Below are 17,030 nucleotides of genomic sequence, written 5' to 3'. Positions count from 1 at the left end.
TTCTCATATCACCACAAATGGAAATGATCACCTCATTGTCCCATTAACTGATTTTAAAAGCAAGTCTGCATACTAATTGAGGTGTATATATATGTGTGTATATATATATATATGTGTGTGTATATATTTGTGTTTGTGTGTGGGTGTGGTGTGTGTGAGAGAGAGAGAGACAGAGAAAAAGAGAGGATATTGACTGTGGGAAAGAGTGAGTGTGTGTGTGTGTGTGTGTGTGAGAGAGAGAGAGATAGAGAGGATATTGACTGTGTGTGTGAGAGAGATAGAAAGAGGATTTTGAATGTGTGTATGAGAGAGAGAGAAAGGATATTGACTATGTGTGTGTGAGAGAGAGAAAGTGTGTGTGTGAGATACTACAGTGAGTTATTGACTTACTCTTCATACACACACTCGAGCGCGCGCACTGCGGTTTGTCCAAGTGTCCAAAATGAGTCTGGAGCAGCAAAATCAGGATAAAATCATGTAGAAATGAATATTCATATTTAACACACATCACCAAAACGTGTCTTCTTCATAAACACACAGAACCTATAAGAATTTAGACCTCAACATGATGCTGAAAATGTGCTAGATAAGCTGTTAGGTTATGTTAACTAACCCAACTAGCCGATTATATATTGTGTTGGTTAAACATTAATAATCATCTATTTATTCAACACCTGAGATACCGCAGACCAGATACCGCAGACATAATCTTATTTTCATTTATCAATAACAGCAGGAGAACCAAAGTGTGTGAATCACCGTGTGTACACTAATAATCCGTTAGATCAACAAACAGTACACCGCTCACACACCGCATCTCCATAGACAGAGATTAACTACTCTGAGTAACTGAGTTAATCTGTGTTCACCAGGAGGGGGCGCTATTGCTGTAGGAATGTATTTAAATCACTGATTCTCAAGCTGGCACCAGACCTCGGAAAACTGTTGCATGTAGGTAATAAAACATCAAAACAGGTGGAAAATTATGGATAATAGAAATCAATGAAAGCATTTACTGGTAAATATTCTTCTTTTAATATATCTTTTCTCTGGTCTTGCCCCACAATATCTGAGTGAACTTACTACTTACTTACTACAACCCATTTCACCCTACGCGCTTCCAATATGCTGGATTTCTACAGACTACAGCCGGAGGCAGAGCTTTCTCCTTTAAAGCCCCTCAATTATGGAATAGCCTTCCAGCTCCAATCCGAGATTCAGACACAGTTCCAATCTTTAAATCTAGACTTAAGACTCACCTATTTAATCAAGCCTTCAGTTAATATTCCCCTAGTAACGTGTGAGGCTCGGAGCCCCCCAGACATTGAGATTTCTGGTAATCTGAGATGTTGATGCTGTCATCCAGCTGTGTCATGGCATCACTCTAATTGTGGCAATGACTTGACTGGAAAGCAATGTCTCAGTGAGCCCTCATGCCTGTGGTCACCTCTGAACCCCTCCCTTTAGTTATGCTGCTATAGATTAGCCTGCCAGAGCCACATGCTGATCACTGGCACGTGAGCTATGTACATTTAAATCACTGGTGGTTTAAATTGATGTCCACACACTCAGTCTGTATTGTCTTTTTGCATGCTTCTACCCAAGATGATTGCATGCAAGCACCTACAAGCACCTGGGAGATGGTCTGGCTTGCCCGTGGATGTACTGACGCCGGGGTTGGATGTGCCATTGCTGCAAGCGGACGTGCTGATGCTAGCTCCTACCTGAGGCTCACCATCTGCACCGGAGGGACTGTGACTACTTGGCCTGGGAACAAGAACCTTAACTATTACTATAGAACCACCTTTTGTCCACAAGAAATGAAATGAAAAGAAATCTAGACAAAATTTTGAAAGTTTTAATTACAATTAAATGTAATGTTTTTGCTTCCCTGACAGATAACCACAACAGCCCTGTGTTAGTTTTTACTGAGCGCCGAGGTCCCTCATCATGCAGGACTGTTGATCCATCAGAACTTCATAAAGAGCATTTTTCCCTGTGTTACCAGACGCTCTCAAGGGCCCATGGATTAATTCTCTCATCATCTTCTGCTCCGTTTTCTCTGAGAGGATGATGTTGTATTGCTCATCCGTAAGGACGTTCTTCATCAGCAGACTGTCCAAGATGGACTCCATTCCACTGGCCCTCTGTACCAGTTCTGCCCACTTTGCATTGATAAAGGCAGCACCTGAAAACGCTGAACATGAATTTACTGTTTTACGCAGATTCACAAGGAGAGGTCATCTTCTACTTGTTGGCCTAGTTGCAATATTGAACTGCTTAAGAAAATGTTTTATCCTCTTTTAGTTATTGCAAACGTGACTAAAATGAAGAAACAGGTTTCTTTACCTGTAGCTGGTGCGGTTCCTTGGGTTGAGTACCCTGTAGAAAACCAAAAAAAAAATCATAATATAGTTCCTCTTTTGCAGGTCAATCGGACATTCAGATGCAACGTCTGATTGTCAAGTCAAACAGGCATTCAGAGAAGATTTTCCTCATGTTTGTCAATTTATTGAATTGACACATATATTTTAGTAAAATCTACACCAGAATTTATTCAGCCATTGACATCTAGTTTCTTCATAATTTACTAAATACGTAGTGTTATTGCTATTAGATCCCATAACTATTATATGCAGAGCCGGACCTGACCAATGTGGTGCCCTAGGCGAGATTTTGGTTGGTGCCCCCTGCATTATATTAACCCCTGTTAATAGATTATATTTATTAATTAACAAAACGAATGAAAAGAATCAGTCACGTCTGACCCCGCCCTCTACCCGTGTGGTACTTTCATGTGTCACGTCTGACCCCACCCTCTACCCCTGTGTGATGCTTTCATGTGTCACGTCTGACCCCGCCCTCTACCCCAATGTGGTACTTTCATGTGTCACGTCTGACCCCACCCTCTACCTCTGTGTGGTGCTTTCATGTGTCACGTCTGGCCCCGCCCTCTACCCCAGTGTTCCGCCGTTGTTTGGGTTGCCTTAGTTTATCTTCTGTTTGTCATGCCTTCTGTTTTCTCCGCCCTATGTTGAGTTTTGTCACCTGTTCCTGGTTTATCTTTGTGAGTAGTTGGGTTTATATTCCCTGCATGTTCGAGTCTTTCCTTGTAGCTCTATGTGTTTATTGTCATATATCATTTGGTGTAAGTTTGCTTGCTCTCATGTTCATGTAAATCCGAGACTCTTGTGCTCACTCACAGCCTGGTTAGTGCTAGTGCACGTGTCCATGTTGTTCTATGTTCTGGTTAGTGCTAGTGCATGTGTCCATGTTGTTCTATGTTCTGGTTAGTGCTAGTGCACGTGTCCATGTTGTTCTATGTTCTGGTTAGTGCTAGTGCATGTGTCCATGTTGTTCTATGTTCTGGTTAATACTAGTGCATGTGTCCATGTTGTTCTATGGTTGAGCTTCCCTGGTACATGTTTTGTTGAGTATGTGTATCATTGCTAGTTTTTCTGTTTGGTTTAGTGTTCGTAGTATCAAGTGTTTTATTTCTTATGTCTAGTCTGTCTTAGCGGTTGTTGGTTTGTCGTCTCGTGGTTGTTTTATCTTTGTGTTTGTCTAGTTCCTGTTTAGCATTCAATTATTAGTTCTCCTGTTATATTTTAATCTCATCTCCATCATGGGTTTAGTTATTTTGTTCATAATCCCTCCCCACCCTCTCCTCTCCCTGTCAGCACAGCTGGGCTTCCAGAGGTTACTGGAGTCCCTGTAAATAAAATGTGTTCTTCTCAGCTGTTGTGATCACCTCCCAGCTCCCCAACATTACAGTCAACTCTAAATCAAATCAAATTTGTGAGCACCCTGTGCCTTCAAGTCTTCCAGGTCCACTTGCACAAAGTCAGACATTTTGTAGATTTACAGTCAGGAGTCTGATTAATCAATGATACCAAACAGCTGATAATGATCTTAGAAAGAAGATTTACAACTGTGAGAATTGTATTCATGACCTTCGTATGTATATAAACCCAGTAATTATAAATAAATATTAACTGTGGTCTCTGATCATCTCAACATTCAGATTCATCTCTTACCTCCATTTGTAAAGTTCATTGTCACCGGTGCATGAAACTGACTCCCATGGATCTGAGGAGCACAGACATTCCCTCCTGTCTGAGCTGTGATGTTGGTCTGATTTGTGATGTTGGTCTGGACTGGAGTGGAGGCCTCCATCTTCTAATCAGACGTTACTTCAACAACACCACTAAACATCAACATATGAGGATGTCATTAAATAAGTTAGTGTTTCACATGTGTGAAATAGCACCACCCAGAATATGACACAGGTCAGTGTGTCTCACAGTTTGTTTATTCATGGAGATCTGCAGTCAGCATTATTAAACATTTATTAAATAGTAAACAAACAGCAAATTATATTTTATTATTTAAATAATATAATCATTTTTTAATAAAAAAAAAATACAGGCTAAGTTTGTAGATGGTTGGCTGTGAGTGTCACGTTGAGGACCCCGGCCCCTCCCTTTTGGGCGTGTGTCTACGTCGTCTACGTCTCCTAGTCTGCATCTGTGTATCTCCGTGGGTGCGGTTATGTCTTGTGATAATCCGTCTCACCTGTGGCTCGTCTCGTAATCACGTGGGGCTTATGTGGTTTGTCTATTTAATGTGCGTTCGCGCAGTGTCCTGTGCTCGTCGTTGTCTGAGTCTGCACGTTCTACGTGTCTACGTTAAATGTTTTACGTGCGCTTACTGCGCTTCATTGTTGAAATAAACGTGACGTCTGTGGTAAAATCAGTGGATCTGTGTCTCGTCCGTCTGCCGCCTCCCGCGCCACAGTGAGCAGGTTCATATTATTAATACACAGTTCAATCACATAATAAATACATTACATATGAATACATTACATAAATACATTACATATGAATACATTAATTCAGAACCCGTCAAATTATGTTTCCAGTAATCTTTTCAATTTAAGAGTAGTGAAAAGAAAACTGAACTGGTAAATAAATTTACTGATGACAGTCTACCACTATTACCTCCTCCCCTACTGATGATGGTATAACTCTCTTCATTAGCTCTTCCCCTACTGATGATGGTATACCTCTCCTCAGTAGCTCCTCCCCTACTGATGATGGTATATCTCTCCTCAGTAGCTCCTCCCCTACTGATGATGGTATATCATTCCTCATTAGCTCCTCCCCTAATCATGATCTTTGATCAGAATGTAATGCATGTATTCTCTCTCTGACATTGAGAAGTAAAGATTCATCACTCTATAATCTTCCTGATGATGTCTGACTACACTAACATTAGGAGTTCTATTACTACTGTCTAACTACACTAACACTAGAAGTTCTATTACTACTGTGTCACGTATGGCCTCGCGCCCCCTCTCCTAGCTGTCACTCCGGGTTCCCTCGTGTCTGTGTTCCTTGCCTGTTTATCCCACCCTGCTCGTTTGTTTCGATAATTCCCTATTGTCTACCACGCCCCTGTGTCATTGCCATCACCTGTTCCTCGTTTAAAGTTCTGTGTATTTATAGTCCCTGAGGGTCCCTTGTCCTTCGTCGGTTGTTTTGGTTGTTTCGTTCTCTCTTGGTTGATCGTGGTATATTTCTAGTGTTGTTTGCTTATCGCCCGTTGTTTCTTGTTCTCAGTGTATTTCCTGCCTGGTTAGTGTTTCCCTGTTGTCATCATGCCCGTATATGCGTGTTACTCTGACTGCCCACCTGTTATGAACCCGGACTGGTTTTCTGACAACGATGATGGTATGCACTGTAATAAATCTCGCTCTTCTCAGCGTTTGTGTCCGCCTCCATGCTCCGTAGCGTGAGCTGCGTTACATGTCTGACTACACTAACACTAGGAGTTCTATTACTATTGTCTGACTACACCAGTGATTCTCAATTATTTTCTGCTAAGCCCCCCCCAGGAAGAAGAAAAAACTTTGCGCCCCCCCCCCCCCCCCCCCCCCCCCCAAAAAAAAAGAGATGTACACACACACACTCACTCCACCACCACCATGGTCACTACTCTCTGCCGCGACTATAAATTCTGTGGGCGTATAAACCCCATACATGACAAAATGGGATAATAATGTCTTTTTAGACATAATTTATGTAGAATAATTTATTTAACAGAAACAATTGCATCATGAAGTGAAGTGCATCAGTTTGCATGAAATGGAAAAAAATGAGATCCCTATTTAAACTAGAAAGATTTTTGAACTGACTGGCATTTGATACTGAAAAATGAAATTAAATAAAATCAATAAATAATAATAAATTCAACTTGATCAGCAACATTAATTCAGGAGCACAATATATTAACACTTTAAACCTACAAAACATGCAATGCAACAATTTGTGCTGTTTTTTTTTATCAAATTGAGTCAGAACTAATGGCTACAATGAGCCCGTTTTGCAGTGCACAGGTTTTTGAAGCGGGGTTTGAAGTATGACACTGCCACTCTCAGCTCCGGTTCAATGTTTAACTGTGATCTGTACTTTGTCTTTAGTGCAGCAACAGCAGAGAAGCCAGTCTCACAAAGATATGATGTTGCAAAAGGAATAAGGATGCCCATAGCCCTCTGCCCCAAGAGTGGATACTCCCTCTCTACACTCAGCCAGAATTCACTCAGTGTCTGTCTCATTATCTTCTTCTCTCTGCACCTTTCTTTTCATTGCTGTTAAATACTTCTCCATGTTGTCTCTTTATCGATGACTCCCTGCGCTCAGGCTGACAATGAAGCCTGGTTCTTGTTTATACTTTCAAGTGAAGAGTGACCGTTGCGCTCGACTCCGCGACCCTCCTGCGAACCTGCGTGAACGGTGGAGGCGTCACATTCTTTGTAGTTTTGTCTGAAAAGATATGTGGTAGCAGAGCCGGAGTGGTTAATCGGGAGATTCGGGAGGATTCCCGATGGGCCGGCTCATGTCAATCTCTAGTTTGGGCCGATTGGGAGGGGAAAATAATTTTGGCCCTGTGTGATAGTATAAAGAAACGCCCCTCAAAACAGGTGAAGGAATATTTACCTGACGAATTTTAATGTTGCTTTATGTTTCAGGTTTGAAAAGTGCTGGAATGTAGGCTAAAGTACTTGAAAATGCTTGAAATCGTAACTACTTTGTTTCACAACAAATAGCTATCTGACTGAACAGTTCTCTTGTATTACGGTAACAAATACGAGCCTCTTGTAATTCCAGGACGAAACATGAGAGAGACGTTAAGACTGGGCATTTTGAAAATAAACAACCATTAAATAATGTGATAAAAAGCTAATTATTTCGAATCATTTCGAGTATATGTATAAATATTTAACTTAATTAAGTTTAACGTGCTGGGGAATATTGAAATGGACCTTTAAAGTGACATACAAGTGCTTTAATTCCACCTTATAAAGGTATATGATATGGAGCTTTTTTAGTGTCACCTGAACCTGAAATCATTATTACTTGAAAAAACAGTCTGTAAAATTCATTCAGGTATGCAAAAATTCAAGTTAAAATTCAGTTTCAGGTCGAAATTCAGGTTCGGGTCAAAATTCAGGTTCGGGTCGAAATTCAGGTTCGGGTTGAAATTCGGGTGGGGAATGCATTCGGGATACTTAGGATGAGCAAACAAACTCAGAGCTAATCAAACTGCATCTGGTCAATCACAAAACATATCAGAGGTCATTGGAAGGCTGCTAAATTTCCTGTAAGGGTGCGGTCCCTGTTTGGCGTGTAAGTAGCATGTAAGCAGCACGAAAGTGACCACTGTGCCACCCAGAAATGGCACCTTGTGGCAGCTGCCACATAATCGTGGCACTTAGTGTGGCCAGTGCTGCTTGACTGTGGCCTCCGTTATCCAGTAACGCTGCCTGCCTCTGCTCACAGGCATCTAAAGAGTCTTTTGGGTGACTGTGTATCTGCCACTCGCGTAAATCATCCCAACGAGCCCTAAATTATGTTGAGTGAAATACTAGCCGACATCCAGCTAGACAGCTCTAAATTACTAGTTCAGAATACTGTTTAGGGATAACGTCGAATTAAGATTATAGGAGGGTACGCGAATCTACAGTGGTAGACTGTTAACGACAGTACTGTAAATTTAAAGGATTTATTATTATAGATGTATGGTTATCAGTGAATGTTCCTCCATGCCATCAGCGTAATTTAAACCTTTGTGAGCGAGTGGCATCGCATTTGTAGTATTTGTGCAATTTGTAGTATATTTCGCTTTGTATTCAGTTTCGATTGTTAGTCTGTTGCCATCAACCATCAACCACCGAGCGGCTCCTGCCACTCATTGTCTACCACTAATCTAAACTCGACATTATCGTTAAAGAGTATGTGTTTTGTATGAGAGTATGTCGTGTGTGCATGGGTGAGTTTGAGTGTTTTTGTGTTTATCTGTACACGTTCTCTGGTATGTTCGGTTTAGTCATCAGTGTCGCTGTAGTGGTTTCTGGTTTTGTCTATTATAGTCATGCCTCATCGTGATCGTGCTGTCTGTGTGTCTTCTATTATATTAACTCAGTTAAGTTAAAGTTAAATGTGAAACCCCATTGTGTCCTCCCATTGATAACACTACACCCCATCTAAAGTGCAGTAAAAACGGGACAAAAAAAGGGACAGACAGGGTGAGGAGACGGGTGAGGCCATGACAGCAGGCCCACCTCGTCAACCTCTGGGTAACATGCCTGCCCCCCAGGATCCTAAATCTTGTATGTGTGGGGGTGGAAGGGTGGGAATACATAGGTCCAGAGGAAATGGTCCTCTGGAAGAGGAGAGCCAGCTAACTAGCTGGCACATTGGGCACCGTGCCTCACTGCTCCCCCCCGCTTGACCCGGGGAGACCGGTGGGACTCCCCACTCCGCCACCGCATCCAAGCCCAGACCCCCACCACCTCCACTGGAGAGAGTAGCCGGTCCGGACCTCCACCTTCACCTAAACACATTCACCCACACACACACGATACACCCACACACATATGGGACGATAACTGGAAGGAAGTGCAGGGTCTTTGCCTGGCTTAAGAAGTAGGCTAATATTAGCAGAATTCATGTCTGGGGACAGTATGTGATCATTTTGAATTTGAGTTACCATTCTGAAAAAGGTTGGTTCTAGGTTGGTTCTAGCACAGATCATACAGCACAACACACCTGGAACAGAGTAACTCACCTGTTCGATTGCTCTGCTATTGCTGTTTCAATAAAAGCGGCTATTATCTGCACTTGGATCCTTGTCTGCCTGATTAGTACTTTACATAATACTTCGCCCAAAACAATGGCTCCAGCGTACGTACCTGCACTCCTGGCTCAGCAAGGACATACCATAGCCGTACTCCAGGGAGAGGTTCGACAGCTCACCGTGACCATGAACATCCAGGCTGCACAGTTACGGACGGCTCAACAACAGGTGACAATACCAGGCCATACAGTCAGTTCAACAACAGGCTGCTGTAGCCACCGCTCCGCCTGTCTTTCCTCCCTGTATTCCCGTAGCAGTACCGGAGCGGATGGCTCTCCGGAACGTTGTCAGAACTTTTTAATGCAATGCTCCTTGTACTTCGAGCATCACCCTGCCCAGTGCCTGACCGAGAAGCAGAGAATCCATTTCATGTTGACACATCTCACTGGAGAGGCCAGTGCCTGGGAAACCGCCCTGTGGAACAGCAAAGACCCGTCTATCGAGTCTGAGCAGTTCTCTGCGTTGTTTAAGTCACATGGGCACTCTGTTGTGCAAAGTACGTCAGGAGCAACGTAGCGCAGTGGATTACGCTCGAGAGTTCTGTACCCTGGCTGCCGGTAGCGGGTGGAGCGAACCAGCCCTCAAGACCGTGTTCCGTAAAGGATTAAGGCAGGATTTGCAAGTGGAGCTCGCCTGTCGCAGTGAAGGGCAGTCGCAGTCAGAGCTCATTCAAACAGCTGTGAACGTTGACAAGCTGTTACTCGCCCGCCATCTTGTAGAAATCCACACTCCTTCGCATTGTATCGGCAAGCCCTGCCATCGCCTGACACACCACGAGAGGGTGTGAAGCCTATGCAACTAGGCAGAGCCCCACTGTCCTCACACGAAAGGTCTCGGCATCTTCAGGAGAACCTCTGCCTGTACTGCGGTGAGAGCAGCCACTTCCGTGTTCATTGCCCAGTTCGCCCGGCTCGCACTGAGGAGGAGAGTCCCACGAGCAGACACATAAGCAACCCTGTTTTCTGCTTGGACCATAACAACCAGCTGAATGTGCCTGTGCAAGTTATCTGGGGAGGCATGTCTACCCACCTGTCAGCACTCTTGGACTCTGGGGCCGTGGGAAATATCCTGGATGTTGACATGGCCCGCCGATTGTACATTCCCACTACGTCAGTCAGTCCTCCCTTACGAGTTAACGCTCTGAATGGCCAACCTATAGGTGAGGGACTGATCACTCAGTGTACGGCACCAGTCACGCTCCAGATAGGACTGTTTCATACAGAGACCGTTCAGTTCCTGCTCCTGCCGTCACCCCGTGATCCAGTTGTTCTCAGTTTTCCCTGGCTGTCTTTACATAATCCGGCTATCTCCTGGAAGACTAGAGATTACGAAATGGAATTCTCACTGCTTCAAGCATTGTATGCACTTACCTCTCCTGTCCACGTCCATAGAAAGCCCCAATTCCCCTCTCGAAACTGTCATTCCTGTTCAGTATCAAGGTTATGCAGACATCTTCTGTAAAGAAAGCGCCAGTCATCTGCCACCACACAGACCAGGGGACTGTGCCATTGATCTGCTGCTTGGCTCCCCGCTCCCACGCAAAACGAAACCTTACCCTTTGTCCCATCCTGAAGATTCAGCAATGGAGAAATATATAGAAGAGACCCTTCAGAAGGGGTTTATCCGTCCCTCTAAGTCACCCATAGCCGCGGGATTCTTCTTTGTGGAGAAGGACGGAGGGCTGCGTCCATGTATCGATTATCACTTTTTAAACGCTGTCACCTCCAAGTTCGTTTATCCCCTTCCTTTCATCTCTGCGTCACAAGAGCGCCTCAGAGAAGCACGTATATTCACCAAGCTGGACTTGCATATAACCTGATTAGTATTCATGAGGGAGATGAATGGAAAACTGCGTTTGTGACTCCCCAAAACCACTACGAATACCTTGTAATGCCATATGGGCTAGCCAACAGTCCGTCTGTCTTCCAGGCATTCATGGATGACATATTCCGTGACTTGATAGGTAAGTTTGTCATAGTTTATATAGATGACATCCTGATATATTCCACCTCCATCGCAGACCATGTCCATCACGTCACTGCAGTACTGGCCCGCCTGCGACAGCACCGCCTCTATGCCAAAGCAGTGAAATACGAGTTTCATCGGACTTCCGTGACCTTCTTCGGTTGCACTTTATCCCCTGGGCAAATCTCTATGAACCTGGACAAGATGTCGGCTGTCACGCAATGGCCTGTGCCCTGAACGAGAAAGGAACTGCAGCATTTCATAAGATTTGCCAACTTTTATCGCTGCTTCATCAGGGTTTTTGGTTCATTGGCCACTCCGCTCACCAACCTCCTTCGGGGTGGGCAGCACCTGCGGCTGGACTGGACACCTGAGGCTGATTGGGCATTTTCGTTGCTGAAAGAGGCGTTCACCTCAGCACCTATTCTACATCTCCCTGATCCCTAAGTCCCTTTTGTAGTGGAGGTCGATGCCTCAGAGGTGGGTGTGGGGGCGATTCTCTCCCAACGCCAAGGAAAACCCCCTAAATTGGTCCCTTGTGCCTTTTACTCAAAGAAATTGCAACTGGCAGAACAAAACTATGACGTTGGTAACCGGGAACTTCTAGCGATAAAACTCACTTTAGAGCAGTGGAGACACTGGTTAGAGGGGGTTGAACATCCCTTTGTCGTTTACACAGACCATAAAAACTTGGAATATCTGAAAGAGGCCAAGCGACTGAATCCCCGACAAGCCAGATGGGCGTTGTTCTTCTCCCGGTTTTGATTCTCTGTTTCCTACCGGCCTGGTTCCAAGAACACTAAAGCCGATGCCCTATCACGCATACATGAAAAGGATCCTGTTGACAAAGTACCGGAGTACGTACTGCCTCGCACCTGTTTCCTGGCTGCTGTTCGTTGGAACCTGCAAGGTGAATTGGAGGACGCACTGCGAAGTGATCCTAGTCCTGACGACTGCCTAGAAAGAAAGCAGTTACCGCAGGTACAGGTCACCCTGGAATCACACGCACTACACATCTCCTGTCACGGCGATATTGGTGGGCATCTCTAAAAGAAGATGTGCGGGACTATATATTAGCGTGTAGCATATGCGCTAAGAGTCGCACCCCCCGAACACTCCCTGTAGGGAAGCTGTTAACGCTCTCGATTCCACGCCGTCCCTGGTCACACATAGCGATGGACTTTATTACTGACCTGCCCAAGTCCGAGGGGAATACAGTTATTTTAGTGGTCGTTCCTGCCCTGCACACTAGGAGGCTCCATGCTGACTGTCGCCGCCTGCCCACTCTGGTCTACCACCCAGGTGAGAGTTTGGATGTCCACCCGTAACTTGAACCTGCGACGGAATAGCAGGAAACTAAGCCCCAAATACATCAGGCCCTTCAAGGTCTTGCATCAGATAAACGCCATCTCATGAGTTACAACTACCCCTCAGTATCGCATTCATCCTGTCTTTCATGTCTCTCTGCTTAAGCCTGTTTTACAGTCCCATGTCTGCTGCCACACCGATTACCAAGCCACCTGAGCCACTGGAACTCGGTGGTCGCCCTGTTTACCTCATTCAGGACATCCTGGAGTCCCGTCGGCGTCGAGGTGGGCTTCAGTATCTCAGAGTGGGAGGGCTATGGTCCCGAGGAGCAGGCGTGGGTCCCTGCAAGGGATGTGTTGGACCCTACTCTCATCGCTGAATTCCACGCTGCTCATCCTAACTTCCCTGCTCCCAGGCGTCGTGGCCGCCCCCCGTCTGGCTGATCATATCATGAATAATGTTACCTGTTGAGTTCTTAATAGAAGAGATAGTTGATAGTTTTTCCTTATTAAGCTTTAACTTAAATATTTGAAATTATATATATATATATATATATATATATATATATATATATATATATATATATATATATATATATATATTAGGGATGCACCGAAAATTCGGCCACCGAAAATTTTCGGCCGAAATGGCTTAAATTTGCATTTTCGGTTTTCGGCCGAAATACTTTCATCACCGAAACAACACGGCCGAAACAGTGTGCTGTGATGACGCAAACAAAAATCGCCACCTGCACGCGCTTATTTGGATAAAGCTAGCAAAAAAGTTTTCCAGTGATGGCGCCGAGGCAAAGGACATTACACCAAAAATTATGGAACTCGTCGCCTTAGACCAGGGGTCACCAACGTAGTGCCCGCGGGCACCATGTCGCCCGCGAGGACGTCACGAGTCGCCCGCGGGCTTGTTTTAAAAATAGCTCACTATAGTGCCATGCACCAAAGCGCTGCATCGTTTATGTTTTTGCTACTATTATAGATTGTCCGCGGTTGCTAGCGGACTTCCCGCTTAGCAATTGACACACGCACTCCCCCCCCCCCCCCCCGCGCTCAACAACTTTTCGTTAGATTGATGCGAATTCATCTGGTAGCCCTCCGCAATAATTGGTCTCCAAGAAGTAGCTCCCAGTTTCAAAAAGGTTGGTGACCCCTGCTTTAGACGATCAGCCGTTCTCTGTCGTAGGGATTTCGTAGGCTAATAAAGCACATTGAGCCCCGTTATGTTTTGCCGAGCAGACGACATTTCTCAGAAGCGTGTTTACCTGAGCTGTTTAATGTTGTTGCAACTCACGTCACGTTTTTATGAGAGAATTTATATTTATCTTTCAGGCCAGTCCGTTATAATTAAATTTAACTCGTATAAAATACATATATTTATCCTCTCGGATAAAAACGGTCTGCAAGCGAGTTAAATTTAATTAGTGGTCGGCCATTGTCAGCTTTATCGCCGTTAACGGTCCACCACTACTGTAATGTCAGTGCTAAATAAATATTTTCAAATCAAATTTTGTAGTTGATTTATTCTTTGAATAGCAATGGCTTGATTTTAGTGAGGTTAGCCATAAATCCAATGCTACTAATAATTGGCATAATGTATTTCGGTGTTTCGGTTTTCGGCTTTCGGCCTTGGTTTCCTCATTTTCGGTTTTCGGTTTCGGCTAAGAATTTTCATTTCGGTGCATCCCTAATATATATATATATATATAGATAGATAGATAGATAGAGGTGTCAATTCCAGGTTCCGCGATTAAAAGTCCTCACCAGGATTTTGCTCAGGCTTCCTGGATTGTGTTGATTCCACAAATTTTACCTGGATTACCTTGAGCAAAATCCTGGTGAGGACTTTTAATCGCGGAACCTGGAATTGACACCACTAATATACATATATACATACATACATACATATGAAGAGTTTTGTTCCAAAACTCTATAAATCCATTTTGATCACTGAGTAAAAATGTGTTTTCTTTAGCAAGAAAGTGGTAGGCTGAAAACCTGTTTTCTGTTTCAAACGATCAAATACCATACTAAGGTTAAAAAAACAAACAAATCAAATCAAGATTTTAATATTTAAAGATTTATTTTAAAAAACAATTCGTTTTTTCGCAAAACGCAATAAATTCGAGCGTGTGTTAATGTTCTCCGTGTCTTTACGTCCGTGGGTATGTGCGTTCTGTGCTCGTCGTTGTTTGAGTCACACATGTTCTATGTAAACGTGTTTTATGTGTGCTGTCTGCGCTTTGGTAAATGTAATAAACGTAACGATTTGGAAAGTGCAAAGGATTCTGTCTCGTCCATCGCCTTGCGCCCAACATTACAAGAACATTTTTAACTTTTTTAAACTGTAAAAACACTGGGTAAACTGTCAGTGACATGGACTAACTGTAAATAGTCACTGACACTGGATAAACTGTCCTTCTGTTTTTAGATTGCCGATTTGACTCGTCGTTACCGTCACTGTCCGACGCCATGTTGTTTTACAGTTAGTTAGACCTCTGGTTAGACCGAGCACGCCTGCGTGAATTCAGTGACGAAGCGGGGGTAAAAGTTCACAAAAAATCGATCTTTGGACGTACAAATCGATTATCAGATCATCATATGCGAATCGATTCTGAATCGGAAAATCGATTTTTTCAACACAGGCCTAGGCTACGTGTATATAGTGTGTGTGTTTGTATCGTTTGGTGCTCGTCTTTAATGTGACATTCGTTGTGTGTGTTAAACCGTGTCAGCACGCCGTGAGTGTGTACTGTGTAGTTTATTATACTGGTGTTATGATGCGGCGTAAGCGTTTACTATTCAGTGAGATTGACAGCTGTTTCAAGACGCTGTGAGTGTGTCCAGCGTCAAGCTCAATAATCGTAGCCTTTGAACGCACCTCGTCTTTGCATCCTCGACTCCCTCGCACCCGTTACAGTGAAATAGTATAATACATACCGTTAGTATAATACATACCGTTACATAAATAGTATAAATAGTATAACTATTAACATAAATAGTATAACTGCTATACGAACAGGCTCCTCTATACCATCAAAACCGTTCATTTTAGCGGACTTGTGAAAAACAAGATATATTTTATCAAAGTAGGCTACAAGAAATGCCGGGCGGCTCAACAGGTCGCGTTCTATGATGTTTACATATCTGGTGGTGCACTGTGATTGGATGAGTGGAGATGTGGCGTTTTGCAGGAAATCAGGATTGGCGTTTGTTGCATTTTGGAAGGAAAGAGAGAAAACGGCAGTATTACACGGCGGATGTGGCGTTTTGATCAAAATTGAATATTGGCTTTTCAAGAGTGGTCACATACCATTCTGATTCTGGCTCTAACTCATATATACACACTAGTGTTTTGATTGCCCACTACCTGATCTGGGTCCTGCGGGTGAATTCGGAATATTTCATAGAGTTCCTAGGATTCTCTTCCTCCTCGGTGGCATAGTCGGAGTTAACATGGCACTTCCAGATTGGGTAGGTCACATGTATAGCTCATTTTATCTTTTAGCCTACAACTATAGACCAATATAATTAAAATGACAATATTATAGTTTATAAGTCCCATTATAGAATTTTTTCTTGCTTCTGGGCTCCCCAAAGGAGCGTTAAGACAATGTGCCACAATAATAATATACTAGCATAATAATACAATTACAGCAGTTTGCAGTAATGTAATGTATTGTAAAGCTCATGTATGGGGTCATATTTGAGCTTGACCACATATCTGTAGTGGCAGAGTAAAATGAGATGTCTTCTCCTTCAGAATGCCACCTTTCTCTTCATTACATAAGGTTTTTTGTCAAATCTTTGCAGCATGTTTATAAATGTTTTCTTTTCGACCGTATTTTAATGGCAGCATCTCTTTGGCCATAAAGCGAGTTAAGCCTGGTTTATACTTGATGCGTCATGAGCGGCGCGAGGGTCCGCGTGGCAGAAATGACAATCGCGGTGGCTCTGCGCATGCGCGAGGGTCTCGCGCGCTTTTGATTTGCGAGGTTGTGCACCTCTCGAATTTTGTAACTTCGCGCGCGCCGTGCCTCAGCGCAATGAACAAAGTCATGTTTGTCGGGTTCATACACCTTTACAAGGTGGAATTCAAGTACTTGTACGTCACTTTGAAGGTCCATTTCAATATTTCCCAGCACGTTAAACTTAATTAAGTTTTATATTTATACGTATACTCGAAATAGTTCGCTTTTTATCACATTATTTAATGGTTGTTTATTTTCAAAACACCCCATCTTAACGTCTTTGCATTCTCTCATGTTTCGTCCTGGAATTACAAGAGGCTCGTATTAACGTAATACAAGAGAACTGTTCAGTCAGATATTTGTTGTGAAACGAACAAATTCCAGCACTTTTCAAACCTGAAACACAAAGCAACATTAAAATTCATCAGGTAAATGATAATTACATTGTTCATTCCACAAGGTATTTCTTTATACTACCACATATCGTGTGGCAAGTATAAATGCTTCCACCGTTCCAACCAGCTTCAGGACCCCAACCAATCTAGCTTCAAGCCGGCACATTCTACAGAAACTGCAC

At 43.6% G+C, this 17,030-nt stretch overlaps 1 protein-coding gene across 4 annotated transcripts in view; it reads right to left on the bottom strand.

The window, feature by feature from the left end:
• Positions 1–1,844: 1,844 nt before the first annotated feature.
• Positions 1,845–17,030, bottom strand: part of LOC143481687 (apoptosis-associated speck-like protein containing a CARD) — a 30,824-nt gene continuing 15,638 nt past the window's right edge. The window contains exons 2-5 of one of the 4 annotated variants that reach the window (XR_013122050.1): positions 12,719–12,910; positions 4,038–4,207; positions 2,350–2,382; positions 1,845–2,197 (exon numbers count right to left, since the gene is read on the bottom strand). Coding sequence is in view for 3 of the 4 variants with exons in the window: in XM_076979789.1 (XP_076835904.1) it covers positions 1,926–2,197; positions 2,350–2,382; positions 4,038–4,176 (444 nt within the window). In the remaining variant the exon portion in view is untranslated. Of the gene's footprint in view, positions 2,198–2,349; positions 2,383–4,037; positions 4,208–12,718; positions 12,946–17,030 lie in introns of all 4 variants that reach the window. The other 3 variants (XM_076979789.1, XM_076979788.1, XM_076979790.1) reach the window with 3 other exon arrangements.

Source organism: Brachyhypopomus gauderio, chromosome 18, assembly GCF_052324685.1.
Source record: "Brachyhypopomus gauderio isolate BG-103 chromosome 18, BGAUD_0.2, whole genome shotgun sequence".
Taxonomy (NCBI): Eukaryota; Metazoa; Chordata; class Actinopteri; order Gymnotiformes; family Hypopomidae; genus Brachyhypopomus; species Brachyhypopomus gauderio.
This window is presented reverse-complemented; position numbering and strand designations above follow the sequence as displayed.